General features: G+C 34.9%; 1 protein-coding gene across 2 annotated transcripts in view; it reads right to left on the bottom strand.

Moving 5' to 3' along the window:
• LOC145283608 (bridging integrator 3-like) overlaps nt 1-24,387 on the bottom strand; it is a 37,823-nt gene extending 13,436 nt beyond the window's left edge. The window contains exons 1-8 of one of the 2 annotated variants that reach the window (XM_080132550.1): nt 23,988-24,387; nt 21,036-21,081; nt 18,913-18,953; nt 14,238-14,299; nt 11,586-11,722; nt 6,545-6,585; nt 4,567-4,627; nt 239-319 (exon numbers count right to left, since the gene is read on the bottom strand). In XM_080132550.1, the coding sequence (XP_079988676.1) occupies nt 239-319; nt 4,567-4,627; nt 6,545-6,585; nt 11,586-11,722; nt 14,238-14,299; nt 18,913-18,953; nt 21,036-21,081; nt 23,988-23,995 (477 nt within the window). In that variant the 5' untranslated portion in view covers nt 23,996-24,387. The remainder of the gene's footprint in view (nt 1-238; nt 320-4,566; nt 4,628-6,544; nt 6,586-11,585; nt 11,723-14,237; nt 14,300-18,912; nt 18,954-21,035; nt 21,082-23,987) is intronic. The other variant, XM_080132549.1, reaches the window with a different exon arrangement.
• Nucleotides 24,388-26,934: the final 2,547 nt, after the last annotated feature.

Below are 26,934 nucleotides of genomic sequence, written 5' to 3' on the forward strand. Positions count from 1 at the left end.
ACTGTCATTTATTTAAAATTTTCTAAAGTGTGTTCCACATCGATATCAATGACTCAAGTCTGCATGGTAGGGTGCTTAAGACCTGTAGGAGATAAGTTGATAATGAACTGATCCTAGCAATACAAGTAAAATTGCAGTGGACAGGAGAAATGAACTAATTTACAAAAAGTTTAACCTCAGTAATAACAGACAGATAAAAATATCAAAATAATTAAAAAAAAGAAAGAAAAAAAGCTACCTGATGCAATTTGACAATGTTATTTCCTGTTCGGTCTCTTTCTTGATATTTTTTTACTTTGGCTTCCCATTTTTCATATTCCTACAATTTGTAAACATAAAGTTAAAACAAAAAATATTTGAAAAAAATATAATTTTTAAAAGATATTTTATAAAGAAGAAAATTCATGAAAAAACTTCTTTTCAGAAAAAAAAATCTTGATTTTTATTTTTATATTACTGACAAATCTTTTTTTTTTTGTTCTAACAATTTTAAAGAAAAACACACTTTTCTATCAAATCTTTCTTTTATTATTAACTTGTTTTATTATTAATTTACTTATTGCATTATAATTAACTTATTGTATTATTATTAACTTATTGTATTATTATTATTACTACTACTAACTTATTTTTAACTAGCAAAAATATCTCCAGTAAATTAAAACTTCTATATCATTTAGTCATTGTCTGATTGATTGAATTTAATAATTAAAAAAGAAAAATTCAACTAAAAAAATCATTAAGAACATAATATGCTACTGATTTTATTTTGAAAGTTTATATTTAAATTTGATACAAAATTATAAAATTGTATTATAATCATCATCATAATCATATTTAGTTTAATATCGATTTTAAATGTTGGCATATGTTGGACAGCGTTTAGAAATTGACTTCACAATTAACATATCTCTGACTATGTCATTATTTATCCTTCTTTCTCTCAAATTTCTCCTTATCACTTCCTTCCCTGTTTTCCTGGGCCTTCCCTTGTCAACTTCAATTGTTCTATTTTTAACCGATTTAATCATTTTTTGTAACCATTAGTATAGTGACGCATGTGTTAATAAATAAAGCATGTCAACATTGGTTGTGGCTTTCAAATTATGCATTCTTTATTAAGTTCTAAGTTTTAACTTATAAAATTTATATTGGCACTTTTGAAATATTGTTTGAAATTTAAGATGTTATTAGAAATTTAAGAAAACGAAAAACAATATTATTTTTTCTTTAAAACAAATTATTTACCTTAAAGAAATGAATGTGTAAGCCAACCATATAATATTCTCAAGCGTTTTTTTATTAATCATTTTTCCATAGAAGATATAAAAACCTCTCAAAGACGAATGTTCACTGAGGTTGTGATCATATTTTAGCTTTCTTAAATTTCTAATAACATCGCAAATGTCACACAATATCTCAAAAGTAACAAAGTTATTTCATTAACTTTGTCACATAAACCATGTGTGGCACAAGAAAAAGACAGTCAGACCATCAGACATTTTGCAATCAACATCTCGGACTTCTATCCTCAAGAGGTTTTTATATCTCCAATGGAAAAATGATTTACAAAAAAAAAAAAAAAACGCTTAAGAAGGACATTATATGGTCGAAAGCTTATTCATTCATTTCTTTAAGGTAAATAACTTATTTTAAAGAAAAAAATTTCGTTTTTGGCTTTCTTAAATTTCTAATATCAGTTTTAATTCATATCATAATTTAGTAAAAATTATTTAAATGAAAAAATAAAATAATGTACAAATTAAATTTATTTTAAGCTTGTTTATATCAAAGAAATAAAAATGTAACATCACAGAGAATCATTTATAAGTATTTAAATGTGACTGTATTTCAAGTGTTAACCCAAGACATGTTTCAAATACATCATTTTAGGTTCAAATTTAATGATTTTCATGCAATATGTTGATGCTAAGTCATAAAAAAAACTTATGTGGAACTTTAGTATTTATAGCAGGAGATCAAATATTTTTAACAAGCGTTGCCCAGAAATTCTTTTGTTTCATTTTTATATCACATTACTTTTATTTTTAAATGGGATTTTGAAAATGAAATGTAATTATTTATAGTATCGTTTGTCATTAAATTATTAATTGAATCAAATTATTATAAAACTATAACTAATTGTTAAGGTATAAATACTGTATCACTTTTAAATGAGTAGATGCAAACAGCTTCCAAAACTTCCAATGTTTTAAAACATAGGGATTGATTAAGAATTTTAAAACTATAAATGATTTTTTATTTAACAATTTAAATGCTTTTAAATTTTGAAGGATCATAATTCATTTGTTTTTTTTTTTTTTTAGCTATTAAGAAAAGAATAAAATGGCGGACTTAAAATATTTTAACATAGGATTTTAAAGTTTTGTTTTATTTTATACTATTGAATTTTTTATTATAAATATTCAACTAATAGTAAATAAAAATAAAATAATAGAGGCAAAAAACACAGACTTTCAAAGAAGTCGTCATCTCATTTTATTAGCATACATCTATATATATAAAAGCGAAAATGTATGCGTGTATGTATGTACGCTTTTCCTCGATGTCCACAAAAGGCTTCTTTCAAAGAAGCGCTTGCTCGGTTCACAACTTATTAAAACTTTTTATATCATCTATAAATTGTAATATCTCAGAGTTATCCACGGAGCTCGCCTGTCTATTTAATTTTATTGACTTTCAAATGTTAATTATTCCACATTTCCCGCATCGGCACGCGTTATATTCGGTTTTCGGTATAAAAAAAAAAGCAAAACTCGACTCTAATCACAGGCCAAAAGCCAGTTGTCTCAAGAGAGCTAAGTAACGTTTGTTCAATGTCGACTTCATATCAGACTGTAGCTTTCATTTCGCTCCTCCTAATAAACAGGGAGCGGGTTTTTAAAAACAAACAAACCGATTTATTCACCTCATTCAAAACTGTCCCGCACAAAATCGTAACTGCTCAATACCTATCGCCGTCACGTCAATCAAAAACGCGCACCTGTTTTTTTAACACCTTACTATTTTCCAACTGCGCGTCGTGAAGGCTTCGTTTTTTTTTCACGGGCACCTGTTTTTTTTTTTCACATTTCCGGGTTTTTTTCACATACCCCGAAAAACACCCGGGCAACGCCGGGTACCCCTCGCTAGTATTATATACAAAGTGCAAGGCTAATAAAGCGGCTACTTTATTTAAAACTCTAATGTTCAATCTAGAAATGATTAGATGGTACATTTTCAATCCTATCTGAAAACCAAGGCAAAGTTACATAATAATGTCCATCTATTGAATTCGCTCTTTAAATTTACTAATTTATTGATTATCAAAGGAAATAAGTTCTTGATCATTATTTTTTTATTCCCATTGACTCACAACTAAAGAGATTTTCTAATCTATTATCTACCCCACTTTCAGACAAAATATGTTATAATGGATTAAAATATGACTTACACTAAATGAGGAAGAGTGAGTTTAATCATCTATTGTGCAAAACAACTTCTAGTCTATAGTGGAATGAAGCCATAAACAGATGATAACATTTAATGCTACTAAGACTAAGCTTCTTTCCTTTAACAATTATAAGAAGCCTTCTCAACCACCGATAACCATGACTAAAAACACCCTACTTGAGAGCTCATTCTTCAAAATCCTTGACCTAATATTCGCGAGCAACATGAACTGGAACAAATACATTGAGGATATTGCAAAAGCTGCTGCAAAGAAGGCGAGTTCCCTCTACTACGCTAAAAAATTACTCACACATAGAAGTATCCTGTACCTCTAGAAAGCCACTATTCACCCATGCATTGTTGCCACATCTGGGCTGGTGCATCTACCACTAGCCTCTCCCTCTTGGATAGGGTTCAAAAAGAGTCTTCAATCTAATAGGTTCCACACTATCAACAAACTGTCTCATCGGTGCAATGCTGCATTGCTGTGTCTATTTTACAAGTACTTTAATGGAATGTGCTCTGATGAACTTATTGCACTTGTACCCCATCGACGTAAATACCTCCAACAAACCAGTTTAGCAATAAAATCCCACTTCAGTATAGATGTCACTAAATGTCAGAAAGCCCTCTATTCTAATAGATTCTTCCCTCCAATTGCTAGACTTTTGAATCCCTACTTTGCTTTCTACTTCCCTGACTGTACTAACATGCAGAAGTTTAAATATAAAGACATCTCCCTCATCTCCTTACATAGTCCCGGGTAAACATGATCCCAAACAGTATCCCCATTACGCTCAAGTGGTAATATGCTTTGTTTGGGGTGAAAAAAGGTGGAGGGAGCAGAGGTAAACTTTTTATGTCTCCATTACTAGCTATAAACTTCATTTGGTCTCCACTGCAGCCACAGATTGTATAAAATTTAAAACACCATTCTTTCATCTGACATTCTTGAATCAATACCATCCCCTTGATCTGATTTATCTCATTAGTAGACAAATGGTTCCACAACAAAGAAAAAGATTAGAAAACAATATCAAAATAAGATGGTACATCTAAAGAAAAAAAAAAAATATATATATATATATATATATATATATATATATACACAACCTCCAAAGATTGTTCTCTCTTCTTCTTTGCTGTGTGGAGACTTGGAAATATCAGATTGAATCTGAAATTTTAGAAAACAAAAGGATTTTGATTAGTAAATCATGAACAAGAGGTGATATATAGTCATGGCAAATTATTAATGAAAAGGATCAAAGTGGGAATTGGTTTCTAATGTGGAGAAAGTTATTTACACCATAGTAAATATTTACATTTTTTTTATTATTTTGTTTCTACATCTTAAATTTTAAAGCTACAAATTGAATAATGAAAAGTGAATTTGAGACACTAAAATTTAAAACAATTATTCCTTTAAAAAAATGTGTATGTTAGAAATATAATTTAAATAGAAATGGAATAATCATAAAGAATGAAATGAATTGAAAACAAGAATTTAGGACGCTAAATATAAACTCTTCTGTTTTGATAAATATGGACATGATCACTGTAAGGATTTGTTTATTAAAACGTTTTGTAAAAAACAACAAACAAAAAAAGATGCACTCTATAAAATTTGATTTTATCATGCATTCTGACCTCATGGGGCAGTCAAGTAAATAGAGACACAATCTATATGTTTTGTTTGTTTATTAAAAAATTTGGAAAAAAAAAGTGAACTAAAAATAAATATTTAATATTACCTGCCCCCAATCTTAAAATAAATCTTTTCCCTTCAACCTTGTAACAAAAAAGTAAACAAGTCAGGTTTATATTAATTTTTCTATAAATGACATGTGCATCCAAAACTAAAAGTAAAATGTTTCCCGGGAAATGACAAATATAAATTATGCAGATTATGCAGACGGATACTGAATAAATGTTAGAAATTCCAGGTATTTTTTTTTTCATTCTTTGACGTTAAGCGAAAAAATCATTTATCGTTTGCATTGTTTTAATTGTAAATCGATATGGGTGCTATTTTATGTCAAAGTACAATATTTTACATTTAATTATCAAAAATCAAACCAAAGTGATAATCAGTAGTTGTAACATTGAGAATCCATCAGAAAGAGACAAGTTTATGGATATGGAGCCGAGTGCAACTCAATATTCTGTGGTCCATGCAAGCATTGAGTACATAATTACAGTTAGGTTGATAGCCACAAAATATAACATGATACCAAGAAGTAGATGATAATGAAGATGGATGAAAATTCAGATGTGGAGAAAATATATTTGGACAGCGAGGCTATTGAAGTTGTTCAGAAGTTTTGTGACCTAGGTGACACCATTAGAGTGTAAGGAAGAACTAGTGCTAGTGTGATTGTAAAGTTTAAAAGTTAAAGGAATTTTTGCCATTACTAATCAGCAGAGTGTTAGCATACTATCAACTAAGAGAAGAGTCTATCAGGCATGTGTGCGTAGTGTTATGATGTATAAAAGTGAAATTTGGTTAATGAAGGTTCCGTGTGTTACTTGGAGAGACATGATATGAGATGTGTTGAATAACAATTAATGTGATTAAAATAATATATTTAATTTTTTTTTTTTTACAGACAGTTTTTAAATCACTCCTTCCAACTGTGTGCAAGAAGTTGTATTATTTATTTCCTTCACTCAGATTTCTAAGAGTCAGTGGCTTTATGCCAGATTAGTACTAGTGTAGACAAGAAAATTATTTAACCTTTAAAACAAGATATAAAACTACAAATCACAGAATATACAATCAAAACAATAAATTCAAAGATTAAGTGATAACTGCATGAAAAGAAAAATCGAAGAGGAAAAAATGTAAATCAGTCTCTTTTCACTCTGATGATTAAACAAATGAAACATCAAAATCTGAGCTGGCAACAGTCAAACATAAAATGAAAGAAAATATTAATAATGCAATAGAAATGTATCAACTGGTTTTTGTTCTATTGAGATTACATCAGTGTACAGAGAAAGCTGTATTTAAAATTCTTCAAATTAGCAAGATTAGTGTTGTTTATTATTTTCTTTTTTCTATAGAAGAATATAAAGAAAGAAAAAAACTTACTTCTTGACAGGTTCTATCAAAGTTTTTTGTATATTGGAATTCTGGAATCAAAAGAACAAGAAAGAAGCATTGGTAACAATAGATATATTTGTAAAATATTATTTTTGTTTGATTAAAAACAAATATTTTATATGTATAGAATTAAAAAAAAAACATTTTTTTGTCTCCAACGATCTTCTTTTTGTAATTGTATAAGTTGTCGCCCTTACATAAATCAGTTATAAGTTATCTTTTTATTAAAAACTCTTCAAGGATATCAAGTGGGAGATAAGAAAGAGCTTTATCTCTTTTTTAACCATAGCTTGCACGTGTCTTAATTCCTGGCTCAGTATATTATACTTTACTTTAGAGTTGAACGTATCACAACTAAGGCTATGATTCGTCATTGCCTATGACCTCACCCAGATTGTTTACAAACCCACCCGTGTGCCTGATACTTCCTGTCAGTACGCTAGCCTTCTAGACCTTTTTCTCACAACTTCCCCTTGTTACAGAGAGAGAGAGAGAGAGAGAGAGGTGAGTAAACGTGGAGGTAGACACGTTTACCAGAACCGAAGGTCAGCTGACCAAATTACGTATGTGTGACGTGGTTGGCTAGATCTGGGAGATTTGATTTGAGCTTTGAAGAAGACGGACGTTTTTCCGTGGTCTCCCCCTCTTAACTGGGGAGGGGGGAGACGAACGCTGACGTGTGTGAAGAAGAACCCACATGAGCAGATTTCACTTCCACCTGCTGCAGGACCTCTGGGGAAAGTGAAATAAAAAACTATAAAACACATTCATCGTCTTGGAGTGATAAATCTTCGTCAAACAGGTATCAAGTCTCCCTCCAGGATGAGAAATTTCCAGATGGTCCGTTTTGAAGAAGCAGAGGTAGGTTCTGAAAATACATGTCACACACACGATTCCCTTTATGATAATCAAACACACAACCCTTTATATTAGAGACAATCATACGCACACGAATACATTTTGATGTTATACACCCAAACGTAAATGACGCCCCTAAATGAAGAACTCTATATAACATATTCAAATGTAACAAAAGTTCAATTTGGTACCCCTCAATGATAACCCCAGTGAGAACTCGATGATAACGAATATGTAACACCCTGAGCTATGTTCATGTTCCGTTCTGTCCCCTCTGGGATCTTCCGAGCACTTGGTTGTATCAGTTAAGATAAAAACGAAATGCAATAAGTCTTCAGACGTACCTCTCCACCGTACGGTATATTGATACTCTATGGCTGACTGGAATAGCTTCCATACATTCATATCTGACCTACCCCTACTTTCCATGTTTAAAAAGGATGTGTCCTTCATAGTATCAGACCTGACCGAATGATTAATTATAGGCATAGATCGATTCATACCATCTAAAAAATTCCAACAAAAACCTAACAGCCAGCCATAGTTCTCTCCAGAATGTGCTGCTGCTATTGCGCACAGAAATCACTTTTTCCATAGCTACCAACATAATAGATGCACTGTGACTAGAGCTGCTTTCAGGAACGCCAGCAACCACTGTAAAAGAGTAATAAAAAATGCAAGAGAGCTATATGCTCAGTCCGTTAAATCCAAAGTTGCTGAGCAACGGCTTAGTTCCCACCAGTTTTGGCAAATAGCAAACAGTATCCTGAACAGAAGCGTGCATTCTATCCCAACCATCATCAATGGACCTGAGGTCATCTCGTCAGCATCAGACAAGTCCAAACTATTTGCCAAAAACTTTGCAGCTAACTCTACCCTACACGACGAAGGCCATCAACTCCCCGTATTTCCTCCTATAACAGACAACAAGCTATGCAATATACAAATATCTGTGCGTTAGGTCGCTAAGATAATCAAGAACCTTGATTCCAGTAAACCAACTGGCCTTGACGGCATTCCAATTATAGTGCTGAAAAAGATTCAACCAGAATTTGCCCCCATACTTACAAAACTGTTTAAGCGTTGCCTTAAAGAGAAGTGCTTCCCAACACCCTGGAAAACCTCATCAGTATGCCCTGTATTTAAGAATTCAGGTGATAAGTCATCTCCCTCTAAGTACAAACCAATAAGTCTCCTGTATGTCATGAGTAAGTTGCTGGAATCCATATTAAATAAAAAAGTAGTCAACCACCTCACCAGAAATAACCTTCTTAATGACATACAATTTGGTTTCCGTTCTGCTAAATCTACAGCAGCTGTGCTAACAGTTATATCTCATAGGATTAGTAAATCTCTCGACAAAGACTTCCTCTCTAGGGCAATTGCTCTTGACATATCAAAGGCCTTCGATAAAGTATGGCATAAGGGCCTACTTCACAAGATTTCCAGCTACGGTATTACTGGAAATGTTTTCTCGATCATTAAATCATTTCTCTCCGATAGGCTCATAAGAGTAGTGGTTGATGGGCAGAAATCAGAGGCCCTCAGTATTAATGCTGGAGTCCCTCAAGGGTTTATCCTGGGCCCAACTCTCTCCCTGATCTACATTAATGATCTCCCAAAACACATACTTAAATCATTTGTTAACATCTATGCTGATGACACGGCCATCTACGGCAACATATCAAAGGCTGTAAATGACAAAGTTCTCTCTGATTCTCTCTCCTCTGATCTTGAGCGTGTGGTTCAGTGGGGGAAGATGTGGCTGGTTACCTTTGATGCATCCAAAACCAAACTCCTATCCTTACATCATCAACGCTCTGATCCCCATCTGGCATCAATTGAAATGGATGGCTCTCGACTAGGGGAAGCTCCATGCTTTGATAAGCTTCTGGGCTTGACCGTTTCTCCTGACCTGAAATGAAACACATACATCAAGTCTACTGCAAAGGTCACTGGAAAAATGGTGGGATCCTTCTACCACTCCAGAAGATATCTCATTGCTGATGCAATTCTCTACTTATATAAAATCCAAGTACTTCCAAGGATGGAGTACTGCTGCCACATCTGGGCAGGAGCTGCTAAAAACACTACTCTGCCTTGACAGAGTACAAAATAGGCTTCGTGGCTTAGTGGGGGATGACCTTTTCTCTTCCCTGCAACCTCTCTCCCACAGAAGAGACGTTGCAAGTCTGTCTTTATTTTATCGTTATTTCCATGGCAAGTGCGCGTCTGAGCTCCAATCCCTGGTCCACCCTCGCCGATCTTTCACGAAAAACACCCGTCTAGCTGAAACCACTGTCAAAAATTTTCCCCACTCTTTATCTGTGCCAAAACCAAAACGTAGATTCCATGAACAAAGCTTCTTTCTTAGAAGTGCACGCCTGTGGAACTCTGTTCCATCTGCCTGTTTCCCACCTGACTACAACCCGGATGCCTTCAAATCCAACATAAACAAATTCCTCATGAACCACCCCCTTGAGTAGACACTTTATCAAATCTCAACACTAATGTACTGTACACGTAATAACCCTTATCCCTGAGTGGCTTCCAGGCCTTGATAAGTGGCGACCACCTTGTACAAAAAAAAAAAAAAGGCTCACCAGTAAAAAAATAAAAATTACTAAAGTTAAAAATTTTGATATAATAAAAATTCACAAGTAAAAATAAATGTTTACTATAATGATATTTTAATAAATTTAGGAAATTAAAAATTGTTGAAACTGAATTTCAAATCCTGACTGCATAAAAGAACAAAATTGTGAAGAAAATTAGCAATAGCCATTATTAAATCCTATTCTTTCATTTACACTCAGTCCACCTTATACATAATAACCTACTTCCAGTACCAGCATGATGCTATCTTGTAAAACTTTGATTATACTAGTATATTTACTCATTTTATATGTTTTTCTTCAGACTTCATGCATGATGCTAAAAAGATTTTAACTCATCATGTAATAATCTTAAAAACAACCTAAAACATTTTTATCACCTATGCACAATTTTTCTTTTTTTACTGCATTCTATTTAGGACAGAAATCTCACCATTTACCCATTTATTTATCTATCATATAAAGGGCAAAATGAGTGCATGTCCATGAAAGGCTTTTTGCATCGGGCTTCTCGCGTCGGTTAGATTCCGTGAGAAGTTTTCACATATTTCCCAGATCGTAATATCTCGCATTTGCAAATGGACATTGTCTCTATCTTTTTTTTGATCGAGTTAAACAAAATTCCCACCGTGCCGTTGTCTCTAGTGTTTGATTATATTTTTCGTATAAATAAAGCAAAACTATTTGAATGCAACTGCCTAGACTTCGGGCCAGGTAGTATCTATTCTGTAAGTAGTTCTTAATCAATGTAGGGGAAACCCTTCATACTGAGATAATTACTATCTATTTGGATACTGCTAGAGTGCCCTCTTTTTGGGGGAGCTGGTTATCCCCCCACATTAAAAACAACTTTGTGTCTAATTTGCTTTCATGGGAGGTTTAAAACAATGCCATTTCTGCAATGACTACGTTTAATTTCAACGCTTTATACTTCCGGTCGCATGGTAAGACGTCAGATTTTCTTTAACTCTCTTTGCATCTCTTTGCATCTCGCCTTTGCATCACAGGTTCGGGCCTTTTTTTTGCTCAACACACACACACCCAGGCTTATATATATATATATATATATATATATATGTGTGTGTGTGTGTGTGTAGAGTTTCTAATTCAAGGATAGATAACTCTGGACATACTGGCTTGATCCAGCAGAGAATCGTACATGACCTGTATTTTATAGTATTAAACCTGTGTGCCAAATATTAATAAAATCTAACGGGCCTTGTATGAGAAAAAAATGTTGATTGACATAAATTGTAAACACAATGAAAACCTTGACACTGATGTTGCATCTGTTTTGCAAGCAGGTGCAATAATTATTGAATTTTCTAGATAAAAAAAATCCTGTAGATTTCCATCAAGAAAATAATTGTGTAGAATTTCTGATGGAGTTTTTCATGACTTCATCAAACCAAGCTTCATATGAAAATATTAGTTCAACTTATGGACAAATGTATGCAAGTTCCTCAAGGTTAAAACTATACCATATTCCATGCAGTATTTATACATCAAAGGGAAGAATAGCTGAAATTAAAGAATGATACTTTAACATCACTAACCATTTCTTGCATGTGAAGATCCAGCTTAACAATGGAACTATCCCATTCTTCACAATGTTTCAATAAGGGTTCTTCAGACTGGCACATGGAACTGGCCAGTAAGTCTTGTGTTATCCGCCGTTCACATTTACAAAGGGCTACAAAAGAAGAGAAAAGGAAAAAGCATCGGTTAAGCTCTCCAGCAAGTTGTGTTTGGTTCTACAAATAATAAAAGTCAACCAATAAAAATATTTCCATTCAAAATACACGTGATGAAGATTTAAAGTTGTTGTTGTTGTTGTCGTCGTCGTCGTCGTCGTCATCGTCATCAGTGCACCTTTAAAATGATAAGATTGAAGTATTTTTGTTTCAGTTCAGTTTTTACTAAGAAGTCATTTCTATGAATAGATTTTTTGTAAGCAGCTCCAACTTTTCTTCACCTTGTCAATTTTAAGCCTCTTTATAGGATTATATATATATCATCTTGCTGGATTTTCAAAGTCAGACACCAATAGAAATTTGTCTGACATTTTGATACCTGATTCAGACTAGCCTATTTTTTAGGATTCTGCCCTTCCACTATGTTATGAATATTTTTTTTTTTTTTCTGAAAATATTATTCCAGCTAAGAAAACTGGTACAGTGGAAACATTTCCCCTAAGCAGCAAGTTCTGGAAACATATCGCCAACTGTTCTTCTGGTATAATCACGTTGACACACGGTTCTTAATAGATCACCAAAGTTAAGCAAAGTTGAGCCTGGTCAGTACCAGGTAGGTGATTAATTCCAGAATTCTAGGTGCTGTATGTCGGAGGATGTCGACACTTCTCTGCAAGAGCTGCAAAAACCCAACATTGTCATGTCCTCTACTGGAGATATACATGCGACTGGGGATCGTTTGTGAATTTCATACTCCCATGGAACTTTGTCCTTTGGAGAAAGCCAGTTAAACCCACATGGGGTTAGTGCCATTTCTATTATTCTGGTATAAGTCACTATGACTATGCAATTTCTATAGCTACGTTCATAGAAAACAACTATTAAACCTGACATAGTGATATGGAACAAGGAGAAAGAAGCAACATTAGAATTTAGTGTCACCCAATGATGCTAGTTTAAATGAAGCTAAGAGAAAAAAGATAATGAAATATCAAGGTCTTACATATAACATGAAAAGAAACTGGAATCTTAGGAAGATCCCCATCATTTCAATAATTATAGGAATCATGAAAAAGAATTTCAAAAACTACCAGACAAATATACTCAGTGAACCAAGTGCAAGAAAAATACAAACAATTGAACTTAAATATACAATCAGAATCTTAAAAAGATTTCTCAGTTGGAATATATAAGCTAGCAGGTGAATGTTTAGTAGCCAGCTAGAACAAATGAGAAAATTAAGAATAAAAAAAGGAAATTATTGTGTGCAAGTATACCTTAAATGTTCAAAAATAAATATATATAGTAATTTAATTATGTAAAGTCAAACATGCATGTGAGTGTGTCTCGCTTCCATATTGATTGCATAATTCTACTTATATATGAAGTGCACTTTGTGTGTGTGTTATTTCCCCATGAATTCCAAATGGCTGGGCCAATTTTTATGAAATTTTACACAAATGTACTTTATGTGCATGGGAGTTTTCTTAAGTTTTGTATTGAAATACATCCAATAAGTATCAAAAACCGATAATCAAAGAAATCTGATTAAAGTAGTAACAGTTCGATTTTGACTAAAGTTAACACTTTTATACAGCCTGACATCACAAGGGCATTCGAGAAGTTTTATCACCACACAAGCAGAAGGACATAGCATATAAAAATCAACAGTAGGTTCCTTGATAAGGCAGGAGAGTGTTCAAAATTAATGTTTCTGTTTAACGCACAATTGAATCATGCTACTTGACATTTGCATCTTAAAGTTTAATTAAAGCCATTATATAAAAATAATTACACAAAATCAACAGTAGGTTCTCTACAGTCCAATGTAGTACAATGTATTGTGGACTACATCAGAGTAGAAAGGCATGTGAGCTTCCTTCCAGTGCACCATGCTGAGTTCCTAAATAAAGTACCTATTTACTATGCCTCCCCACGGGACAGAGTTAGACACCAGGGTCGTTTTTTAACGTGGAGAAATGGTACAAAAATAAAAAATTGTCTCAGTCATGAAGGACTGATCCTCCACCGGAAGAGAACAAGAAATAGAAGTGCAGCATCTGAAGAACAGATACTACACTTTGATCTTGACCAAAAGGCCAAGTATTGCTCCTAAATAAAGTAGGCAATCAATCAATTTGATTTAAAAAAAAAAAAAAAAAAAGAAAAAAAATAGGTGATTTCACCAATTGCGATGACAAGAAAAGTATTAGAAGTGTAGAACATTTGTTGATTCTCATTCAATCCCGGGCAACATCAGGTTTCCCAGCTAGTATATATGTTCATTAATTGATTTGCATCAACTAATAAAAAAAATAAAAAACTTAAAAATTCCAATATCACAAAATAATTTGATTACAGAATTAAAATCAATAAATTTAATTCTAGTTTCTTTATAAAAAGTCAATAATTTCTACTTTTTGCCGAAGTAACATCGACTTGGTACAGCTGATGTATAAGAAGAAATAATTAAAAAAGAAAAAAAAATGAATGCAAAGAAATACAGTTGCTTACCAGCAGCAGAATCTGAACATTTCTTGGCATCTTTGTATAATTTACGACACGTGTCTTCAAGCCTGTTATTCAAAAGATCAAAAAAACTTAAGAAAGCAATTAAGCAATATCTCAATCTTCAATAATATGTTAAACTCTTTTCAGATACACATTGAATCTTTAACAATCATTTACATATTTTCACTTTAACTACTACAATATTAGTAGTGTAATTTTTACATGTTGAAAGATGGGTCTTGTCATATCCCAGTGTCTAAGAAATAGAGAAAGAAGCAAAGGCGTCAATGCCAGGCAGGTGACAGTGGCTAAATAGTTAATGATTCGGTCTGACAACCTGGATGTGCCAAGTTCCAAGTCAGTGCTGTGCACAAAAAAGTCGATTAAGACTAAAGTTCTAAAAACAGAGCACATTCTTACCTAATTGCATCCACAAATTTACTGGATCTGGCATGTAGAACAACCAATGGTAAGAACTTGGACAACAAGCTGCTTTACTAACATCGAGATAAATAAAGCTTATTGGGTACTTCTCAGTGTATAAATGATTCAGCATGATAACACCATTCATTAAGAGGAGATCAGCTTCTAAAAGGTTTGAATGAGGAGACGGATGAAGTTCCTTTAACCACAATGATGAACACGGCCGAAGTAGCTCCAATTCTCTCCAAACTTTACAACAAATGCCTTAATGAATCTTGCTTTCCTGCCTGCTGGAAAACTGCTTCTGTAGTACCAGTTTTCAAGAATTCTGGCAAAAGAACTGACCCAGTAAATTATCGCCCCATTAGCCTCCTCCCACTTTTCGCCAAAATATTTGAGACCTTAATTAACCAAGCTCTATTCCATCACCTTACAGATGCTAAACTTCTGACTGACCAACAATATGGATTTAGGCAAGCCCGTTCAACAGCAGACATCCTAACTGTAATCTCAGAACATATATTACCAGTCACTGGACAAAGCGGGGGAGGGTAGAGCGGCAGCTCTTGATATATCTAAGGCTTTTGACAGGGTATGGCATGAAGGTCTTCACAGGAAAATCAGATCATATGGTATCACTAGAAGAATACATGACAATTAAATCCTTCTTGGAGAAGAGAAAAATCAAGATTGTCCTCGACAGTTGTACATCTAAACAATATGATATAAATGCGGGAGTGCCCCAGGGATCTATTCTAGGACCTTTGTTATTCCTAATATTCATAAATGACCTCCCTAACAAAATTGCCCGTGAGATGGGTATATATGCTAACGATACCACACTTTTTTTTTTCTTTTTACACAGTGATCATCACTTATCAAGGCCCGCAAGCCACTCAGGGATAAGGGTTATTGCAAGTACATTACGTTAGTGTGGAGATTTGATGAAGTGTTTACTTAAGGGGGTGGTTCATTAGGAATTTGTTAACGTTGGACTTGAACACATCCAAGTTGTAGTCCGGTGGGAAGCAGGCAGACGGAACAGAGTTCCACAGGCGTGCAGTTCTAAGAAAGAAGCTTTGTTCATGGAATCCGTGTTTTGATTTAGGCACAGATACAGAGTGGGGGAAATTTTTCACAGTGGATTCAGCTAGACGGGTGTTTTTCGTGAAAGATTGGCGAGGGGGGGGGACCAGAGATTGGAGTTCAGACGAGTACCTGCCATGGAAATAACGATAAAACAAGGATAGGCTCGCAACGTCTCTTCTGTGGGAGAGAGGTTGCAGGGTAGAGAAAAGGGCATCCCCCACTAAGCCACAAAGTCTATTTTGTACTCTGTTAAGGCAGGATAGGCTGTTTTTAGCAGCTCCTGCCCAGATATGGCAGCAGTATTCCATCCTTGGACGTACTTGGCTTTTATATAGATAGAGAATTGCATCAGTAGTGAGATATCTTCTGGAGCGGTAGAAGGATCCCACCATCTTTCCAACGACCTTGGCAACAGACTTGATGTATGTGTTCCATTTCAGATCAGGAGTAAAGGTCAAACCCAGAAGCTTGTCAAAACACGGGGCCTCACCAGAGACGAGAGCAATCCATCACAATTGATGCCAGATGGGGATCAGAGCGTTGATGATGTAAGGATAGGAGTTTGGTTTTGGATGCATTAAAGGTAACCAGCCACATCTTCCCCCACTGAACCACACGCTCGAGATCAGAGGAGAGAGAATCAGAGAGAACTTTGTCATTTACAGCCTTTGATATGTTGCCGTAGATGGTCGTGTCATCAGCATAGATGTCAACGAATGATTTAAGTATGTGTTTAGGGAGGTCATTGATGTAGATCAGGAAGAGAGTTGGGCCCAGGATTGACCCCTGAGGGACTCCAGCATTTATATTGCAGGCCTCCAATTTTTGTCCATCTACCACTTCTCTTATGAGCCTATCGGAGAGAAATGATTTAATGATTGAGAAAACATTTCCAGTTATACTGTAGCTGGAAATCTTGTGAAGTAGACCCTTATGCCATACCTTGTCGAAGGCCTTTGATATGTCAAGAGCAATTGCCCTAGAAAGCAAGCCTTTGTCAAGAGATTCACTAATCCTGTGGGATATAACCGTCAGCACATCTGTGGTAGATCTTGCAGAGCGGAAACCATATTGTGTGTCACTAAGAAGGTTATTCCTGCTGAGATGGTTGACTATTTCTCTATTTAATATGGATTCCAGCAACTTACTCATAACACATAGGAGACTTATTGGTCTGTACTGAGAGGGAGATGACTTATCACCTGAATTCTTAAATACAGGGCAAACTCTATAACAGACACGACAGGAAAACAAATGAACACATATCTAAAGAAATGGCAGAAACACTAGAGGATGACCTCCGATCTGTAGTGGAATGGGGACATAAATGGTTGGTCACATTCAATGCTGCCAAGACTAAACTCGTTTCCTTCAATAATTACAAGAAACCTCTACCACCAATAGCAATGGCCAATGACTCTTTATCTGAAAGTACATCCTTTAAACTCCTCGGCCTAACTCTCTCAGGAAACATGAGTTGGAATAATTACATTGAGAGTATCGCCAGGACCACTGCGAAGAAGGTAGGTTCTCTCTACCGTACTAGAAAGATACTAACGTCCGAAAGTATCCTATACCTCTATAAGGCCACCATTCGCCCATGTATGGAGTATTGTTGTCATATTTGGGCTGGTGCATCTGCTACTATTCTCTCGCTCCTAGACAAGATTCAAAAAAGAGTCGCCAATCTGATAGATCCTGAACTTTCATCTAAACTTCAGCCCCTGTCCCATCGACAAAATGTTGCATCCCTCTGCCTTTTCTACAAGTACTTTAACGGTGAATGCTCTGACGAACTGCAAGCACTTGTGCCCCCTCGACAGAAATACCCCCGACAAATGCGACAAGCAGCTAAATCCCACCAATTCACAGTAGAGATCCCTAGATGTAAGAGAGCCTTCTACTCCAGTAGTTTCTTCCCCAGGACAGCTAGACTTTGGAAATCCCTGCCGGGTCCCTGCTTCCACAACTGTACTGACATGCAGAAGTTCAAGTGCAACGTGAACAGACATCTTGCTGCCCAACTCCCTACACAGTACCCCTGATGCCTATGTTCCTGATAGTAGCCTCTACACCAAAGTGGCAATGTGCCTTGTTTGGGGTGAATATGTAATAAAAAAATAAAGAGATGGATGAAGTTCCTTTAACCACAATGATGAACACGGTCTTTGTAAGAGTGCATTGGGACAGGTAGTGTGTCAATGGTTCCAAGTTGAATATTTAAATTGATGCAAGCTTTCGAGCAACAGATACTAACAGAACTGCCACTAAAAATGCAAGTCCGTTGTGTGAGAAGAGGGATGTGCAGCACATAAATTTTGCAGAAACTGATTTTGTGTTGAAAGGTGCCAACATGTCATTGATGTGAGAAGCAATGGTTTTGAACCTCTTAACCAACTTGCACAGTTTTTTTAGCAGGTACAAAAAGTTTTACTAGCATTGTAGAGGAAATCCATCTTTTTTTTTTGCAGCCTTAGCAATATCTTCTATGTATTTGCTCCAATTCATGTAACCTGTGAATGTTAGGCTCTTGGGTAGGGAGTTATTAGCCATGACAATTGGTGGTTGAAAATAAAATGAATCACAAAAAGGCCAGAGTATGCAGCAAGGCAACAAGTGAAATGCATGTTAGATGGTGACTTGGCATGATCACAAATTATTTACAGATTACGGATTGTTGATGGATACAAGTCTGGAGGTAAACAAAAAGCAATGGTTATTTTTATTTATAGCAGCAAAACAATATTCTCTAACATTTAAAAATTATTAGTTTAATAATAAAAAAGTTTTAATTACACATACAGTGAATATATTTTACAGTCTTTTCTTTTTACAGACAGTATTTATTTTTATACATTCTCCAGTTTTAACTTCTAAGCATATCTACAGTTATGAAATGCCAGATTATGATGCTGGATGAACATGAATTTGAAGAAAAAATGCAGCAAGCTGAAAGGCCTCATATAAACACTCTTCTGAAGAAAGACACTGGCCACTCGGGTTTGGAGTTTCTGGCAGCAATCAGGGGGCATTGTGGTGCACAAACTTTGTAAATGTTTCACCATTAATTGAACTCAAGTTGTCAAGTAAAAAAAAAAATGAGTGCTGGACACATTTTGCACATTTCTAATATATATTGATGTACAGCAGTAAATAAATTACTTACTCTTCTAATTTCTTTGCTTCTTTTTCAAATAATCTTTCTTCCTGCAAAAACAAAAAAAAAAACAAAAAAAAAAAAAACAAGTATTGAATAATCATCTTCAAAAAAAAATCTGGTGAAGATATTTTACCCTGCTGGACGGTAGAGGTTGGAAGAAATTAACATAAATAATGGAATCCCTGATATTTTTTCATTTCTTTTCTTACAGTTGAAATTTAAGAGCATCAGTTCTTTTTTTGTTTTTGTTTATTGAAATACATACATTTATGAAGCTGAGACCATTTTAGGATTTTTATAATTTATAGATGATATACTATTTACATTTGACAGCGATGAACACAAAGAAAGAAAGAAGAATGTAAAGATACATTTACTACTAAACACTATACATTTGTTTGTGTATGTTTTAGTCTTAGCAGAGAACCTAAACAGTCATTAGTTACAGAAAAGGTGTGAAAGAGTCATTCACTGTTGTTATATGTTGGAAATTAAGTGTGTAATAACCGAAATTGATGCCGTGTGTAGCAGTATTTGTCCTAGCGACGCCATATTGTAATGTTCTGAAGTGTCCATTTAGAATGATCTAATTCCGGAATAAGAGAATTAGCGAGCAACCAATCAGAAGCAGCCAACTTTCCTGAGGAAGACTTTATTTTTTGATTCTACTATGGAAAAGTTAAATGGTATATATGTGTATGTATGAGCCAGTTACAGGCAGCGTAACTGTAGAATTTGTGAAACGTGTAGATTTCCTCTCAGAGTTGACTGGTGGCAGTGGTAGGTCTAAATATTTAGAGGGAAAAATAGGTACCCCTTCCTCTAACGATGTTGGGATTGTGATGGTGTTGCTTCTAGGATATAATGCAGTATTTTATCATCACAATTGAATGTGTCTGCAAAGGTGTACAAAAGCTTCATAAGATAGTGGCTATTAGCCTAGCTGTATTGAATTTTTATGTGACATTTGTTATTGCAAACCTACGATAATTTTTTCAAGAGGGGAATTCCTACGGCTACTATATTAATATAGAAATAAAATCATTTTTTTCTTTTGTCTAAGACTTTCAGTGTTAACAGACTGACTACTATCGCTAATAAGAACAGACATTTTTTTATTCACTCCACAAGGATTTAATCTTCAAGGACTTTAACACCTAAAATGAAGAAAAAACAACAACAACAAAAAACACTAAAACAACAGTCCTCTTTGATAAGTGTGTGTTAACACTGAAAGTCTCAAACAAAAAAAATGATTTTATCATTTAATAAAATTTTCCTTGGCATTTTCATTATATATATATATAGGCATACATATAAAAATGGAAATAAATGAAACATTGAATGAACAGAAGGGTAACCAGTTAGCAAGTGCTAACTAAAACAAATGTAAATGAAAATTTGAGAAAACAAAATTTTGTAAAAAAACATTTACAATTTTATAAGAATATAAAAATTATTTTCGATTAGTAAATATTCATTTATGCAAGTTTGTGTTTGTTGAAGAAAGTTGATTTAGTAGTCACAAGACTTAGAAATGTGTAGGTCAATATGTTCATACTATAAATATGTGCGTGATATACATAAGTGAATATTTGGCAGCATGGCATTGTGTCAGTGTTGGTTTACCTTGTTCTTGATAGTGCATGTATAGCTGTGAGTAGCAGTTTGTTTGCTTATCTGATAGTTGCTAGTGTGTAAGAATGTGTGCATGAGATGAAGAAGGTTTGTATATGAGTCATTGATGATTCCTTTGCAATTTGCCTCCATCCACAGCCAAAGGCATGGAGGAAGGGGGGATAGAGTACACTTTCTTGGAGTCCTTTATTTCAGCCGGCTGGTGAAGTTTCTCTCTTATTTTTTGGCTGTTTTATAGAAGTTTTATCATCTTATTTTCATACAGACATATTACTTTTGGGGTTTGAAACGATTTTCATTGGTTGAAAATATTTTGAGTTTACACATTCCTGTGAAAACTTACTTGCTTTTTAGCATTCATTGGAATCACGTCTGAATTTCGCTACACAACAAGTGTATATTCAATCATCCTACATGTCTAGGATTTTACAGATACCTTAGAAATTTAAACCTTGGAAAACAAAAAAGAAACAAGCTTTATTATTACTTACATTTCTTAAGGATGTGTTTCTTTTGGGTGTTGAAAGTTTGAAAATCCTGAAAAGATACAAAAACAAAATTGATGAAAACTATTTTAAATCATGTAAGAGAGCCTTCTTTCTACTCCAGAACCGCTAAACTTTGGAATTCCATTCCGGGTTCCTGCTTCCCCAACTGTACTGACATGCAGAAGTTCAAGTGTAACGTGAACCAACATCTTGCTGCCCAACTCCCCATATAGTACCACTGTAGCTTATGTCCCTGATAGTAGCCCCCTACATCAAAGTGGCAATGTGCCTTGTTTGAGGTGAAAATGTAATTAAAAAAACTTACACAAGGATTCTCAACATGACCTTTAGAGTGCCAAAAGAGAATAATATAAACTCAACCAAACGCTAGGTTTATACAGGATACTAATAAATGGTGTGGGTAGATTGACACAGAGGATGCTGAGAAGAAAAGTAAGTTTTCAGTGGAACTAATGTGAAGATAGAGAAAGGTTACAGAGGTCACTCAGTTATGCGGCAATTTTAATAGGGTTGTAAGGTTTTAATATAAGGAAAATCCAGCTCCCAAAAAGGAGGCACTCTGGATTGGGTCAAAAATTAAAATTGTCTCACTCTACAAAGACTTTTCCTCTAACTAAGCAGAAAACAGATATTATGTTTTGATTCTTACCCAAAGACCGGATAACTGTCTGTTTAAATTTAATGTAAACTAATCCTCTATGACATATTTTGAACCAAAACAGTGTTACTCTTCCAATCATATTTAGGGTCTTGACCCTAACCACAATATTCTTGAATGATACTTTGAATATAAACTTAGTATTGGGGTTAATGAAAGGCATGTTTTCATTCTCTGTTGTTTGTCTGTCACTTCCAGAATAATATATAAGGTGGAACGATAAAATTGTCGCCCTAGAAAAGACAACATGATTCCAGTTCGTTTGATGAAAACCGATTTTCTGTTTTTGTTGCAGACCATCTACTAGTTGGCCAGTTGTGTACAAATCCCAAAAACAATATGAGCCTTCTATCATGTCTGAAAGTGACACAATGTTCAACGAGCGAAATTGGATTTGCACCACTGTACAATGCATGCTCTCTACCGATCCAAGTTATGACAACAGGACCATTGCCAGCACCCTCAAAATACATTGCTGGATTGCCACAAATAACAGTGACATGCCCAGGGTGATGAAAAAAAAGTTTTCGGTCACAGTTATGGTCTTTGGTGTGGTTTCAAGTGAGAGTCACATCATACCAACTCACATCTTTGGCGTCGACTTGAAAGTCGACGCCAAAGTGTACCTGGATGTACTGAAGAGTGTGGTGATCCCTTGGTGCAATCAACAGCAGGACTTGGAGCCGGATCACAAGTCCAAACAGACCCAAGTTTTGCTTCAGAAGGAGTGCTACGACTTTGTACCCTTTCTCATTGGCTCCCCTTCTCTCCCTACCTGAACTCACTGGAGTACTTTGTTTGGTTATACATACATCACTAATATGACTTTAAGATAATAAAAATAGAATTGCATTTTTATTTTTCCCATAGATAGCAAAGAGTGAAACTTCACCTAAAAATTAGTTTTCCTTAAAATTTCAATTAAGGGAAAAGAAGCAATAGTTGAAGTTACGTTAAAAAAAAAAAAAAAAAAATGAACCCCCACCTAAAAATTTAATACATCGATTTGCAAAGAAATTTTGTTTATGAACGGAAAATCTGATGTTTTATGAGAGTAAATTCATATATTTATAAGGGGGAAGGGTCGTATACGTCCTTAAATATTTTAACCTCGTGACTTTACAATCATACAACCAGAATGCTGCATTGCTGCAGCTGCACTTCTATTTCTTGTTCTCTTTCGGTGGAGGAGAAATCCTTCACGACTGAGACAATTTTTATTTTTGTACCTTTTCTCCACGTTAAAAAACGACCCTGGTGTCTAACTCTGTCCCGTGGGGAGGCATAGTAAATAGGTACAATCATACAACGATAATTTAGGCTCACTCTGCCTCAGTGAGTGCCTCTGCCTCACTGCCTCAGTGCCTCACTGGCTCACTGGCTCAGTGCCTCCTCACTGCACTGCCTCACCACGAGGACAGACTTAAAAACAAAGTCGGTTTTTAATGTGGAGAGAATTCAGCTCCCTAGAAAGTGGCATTCTCAAGTAGAACAAAAATAAAAATGGCCTTAGTCTAGAAGGATTTCTTATTTACTAACCGAAGATAGATCTGATAAAGTATCAGAACAGATACTAGACCTTGCTCTTAACCAAAAAGTCACGGGTGATATTTCGACTAAAAAAAAAAAATCCATTTTCATTATATTTTTTAAAGAAAAAAATAATTTGAAACATTTTGGTCAACAACAACTGACTGCGGATTCTGAACGTTCGAAAAATAATTTAGGTACTTCTGCAGTTTACAAACTGTGCTGAAAGAATGTTATTTACAAAACAATTCATAACATAGAGAAAAAGCTTTGTTAAGTATTATGCACCAATTTGATAAACAAAAGCTATCGTAAAAAATGAATTTAACTTGAAAATTCTATCTAAATATAGCACATTCCGTAACCTGCAAATCTACCATAATTTGAAATTCAATTTTATTTCAACAAATTTACTTCAAACAACTGAATTTAAAATTTAGCTTCAAGTCTGTTCTGTTTGAGCGGAGATAATTAAATATCAACAAATCTAAACATCATCTTCATTTCTCTGGATTTCTAAAAACAAACAAACAAAAAAGGAATGTGTTGTTGACATATTGGAAAAGAGCGAAACCGAATGGGAATGGCGTCCTCTTCGTCAGCAATTTAAAAACAATAAGATTTCATTTTATCGAAGTCATCTTATATGTTCATTTAGAAATTTTCTTATTATTTTTTATGTCAAAATACAAATATTATTGTCAGATTTGAAAATAAATACTGAAATAAACATGAAAGATGCATACCTGCTCATTTTGACGACGAGCGGATTATTCCTCTCTCTCTCTCTCTTTTTTTTTTTTTTTTTTTTTTTTTATTAAATGGCCGGCAAGGGCAGATTACTCTTAGCGGCTTAATTCGTGCCAAAATTAGAATTGAACAATTTCCCAAAAGAAACTTTTACTCTATGGCAAAGCTAATAAATAAATAAAAATAATACGTCGTATAGCATAAAGCGTAAAATTGCCTTCATACACACCCCAAATTGTATATCATATTTCGGCATTTCTTTTCTGTGTGTAGAGAAGGGGTAGTTATAGGCTCCGAAAATACTTGACAGAATTGCATTAAATTTGGCTGAAGAACCTCTGAGCTGTCGATTATACTAGGACTACTATTACTACTGTCACTACTAATACTATTGATGCTACTATTACTATAACAAAATACTTATGAGGAGAGTTTGAGTGTATTGCCTTGTAGCAGTGAACTTTGCTTGTAGATTGTGCAAGACAAATAAGCATAAGCTACTCCTTTTTTTTTTGTTCGTTCAGTTTACTTTTTCTTCTTCTCTTGTTTTCAATTCTCTCAGCATTGAATTTTTACATGGCGATATGATTCTGATGAATGCTAAAAAGCAAATGATTTCAATTGCAACCCTTTTTCTTTTTCCCATTTGGTTGAGATTCATCACTTCAAAAAGATAGTTGGTTTTCACTAGAATGAGTTTTCCAACCAATAAAAAACGTTTCAAACTCCTAAACTGTGGCGAAAATTGTGGGAACGCAGGCTTACCTCTTAAACGGCCTTGGTGTGTGCTTTGCCAACGCAGTGTCTGAGGCTGAAAAGGGTCCAAGATGGCGCCTGCGGCCTTATATAACAATGCAGTCTTGCAGAATCTCACGTGCTCTCGTGCATGTATGCAAATTTGGAGGACTCTGTCTTTTATAAAAACAGGCCACTGGAGCAGATGCGACAGACGTGAAAACGAGTCTACAGAAAGTACTGACGGACGACGACGCTGCTGCAATGAGCTGAGATTTTGTGTACTCTTTTTTCTTTACAACAACATAAACTAAACTGTATGCAATTCAACAAACCTATAAAAAAGTAGCTTGGTGAACAGAAATTCAGAGTTATTCCGGGGGGGGGGAAGCTGTTATACACCATGCCTGCCTCTACTTTCAACATCAACAATCCTACAAGACTAGAAGGCGCTACATTGAAATTCCTTTAAGACTGCTGCTTGTAGCACCAAAGTTTACCCTTTGATGTCCAAAATCAAAATGCTTAAACTTGTTTCTACACCCATTGTCTGTGCATACACTAGCCTGAATTAATAAAAACAAATAATTATATTTTGAACTACTCAGAGGATTTTCTGAATTTATTTGAAATGGCCTTTCTGAGAGCCACCTCAATCCTTTAAAAAGCCAGATCTTTCTCCAGTTGAGCTGGAGTCCCTGGACGGGCATCTCTCTGTGCCCCTCTGTTGAGCCTTGAGCCTGCCATGTCCCGATTCATATACCATTTGCTTCCAAACATTAATGAACACACAGACACGCACAACATTTAACCCTTCTTTATTGTCTGCCAATCTGTAAACTTACTCATTGAAATTTACCTAACCATTCTCATTGAACTTTCTTTCTAATATGAAAAACAATGAAAATTGACTCTTTATTGAAATATAATTTGTATAATTGAGCAGAGAAGCTTTGATTATGATTTTCAGACCCATGTAACACACAGCCTTTAAACTATCAACTCTGACTTTTTCAGTATCTCAGCTAAAGATTACTCCTTGTTTTATAAAAACTCTAAAATATTCACGAGGATTCTGTTTTTCCTATTGCTGTAATCTTCCATTTTAAACATTAAAATATCTATTTTGTGAATGTATGTCTCTGAATTCATTATTTTGTTTGTTTACATGTCACTCATTTTCTCACATTTAATTATAAACCTAAAAACCTCTTTCGTTTAAAATATTTATCTAAAATTGGCTCATCCAAAAAGTACTTTGCCCAAATCAAATCCCCTATAGAAACCCTTCAAAACTGGTGATCTTGTTGCAGAGGGGAGCAACCAGTGATTAAACCAGTTGACCGTACAACTAAAATATTAAGACACAGAGGCAAAACGAAAAACAGCAAAGCAAAAGGAAGAATGACAAAAAAAGCTTGAGTCAGTTCAAAGATGATGAATCGGCTTTTATTTACAAAAAGGAAATAAGCAAGTATAGTAAGCTGCTGAGGGCTGCAAGTGATGCTAGAAGATTGTAGGAAGGTGTGGCAGGCAGTGGAAGAGTATAGAAAGGCTGCAGGAGGATGTGGCTGATGCTGGAAAGCTGCAAGAGGATGCGAGAGACACTGAAAGGCTGCAGAAGTAAGCTGGAGGCCGCTGGTTGAAGAAAGCAGGTCTCAGGAAACACGCAGGCAGTAGTAGTCACATGGAAGTAGTTTGTGGATTGCATAAGAATAGTTTTAAAATCGCATATTAATGTGAAAAAAAGTAGCCCCGAAAAGGACTTGCCATGACAAGGGCTGTTTGAACTACCACTGCTTGAGACCTTTGGCTGCCAGGCTCGACTTATCTGGGAACATCAATGTCGTATCTTGGGACACTCCCTGCTCTCTCGCCTAGTTAAAGGGCTGGCCGCTAATGTGGTATATTTATGAAAAGGCATTATTATAACAAGTGCGCTCTTAGTCCAAACCAAAAAGTGAATAGAATTAATTCTCCGCCGAATCAAATACAATCAAAAGAGTTTCACGTGTAAATTGATTAAGTTTATGTTCGATTCAGCTCAGAATCAAAGTCACTGCTATTTATTTTAATAGAGAAAGAGTTGAATTTTGATTTCTGTCACCTCAGTTTGACACGAGAAAAGGGTTATTTGCTGCCCGGTGATGTATATGAGATTGTTCACCAATAAAAAAAAAATGGCCAGTGTAGCAAAATATGAACCAC

The sequence above is a fragment of the Euprymna scolopes genome, chromosome 8, assembly GCF_053919585.1.
Source record: "Euprymna scolopes isolate OS-2025 chromosome 8, ASM5391958v1, whole genome shotgun sequence".
Lineage (NCBI taxonomy): Eukaryota > Metazoa > Mollusca > Cephalopoda > Sepiida > Sepiolidae > Euprymna > Euprymna scolopes.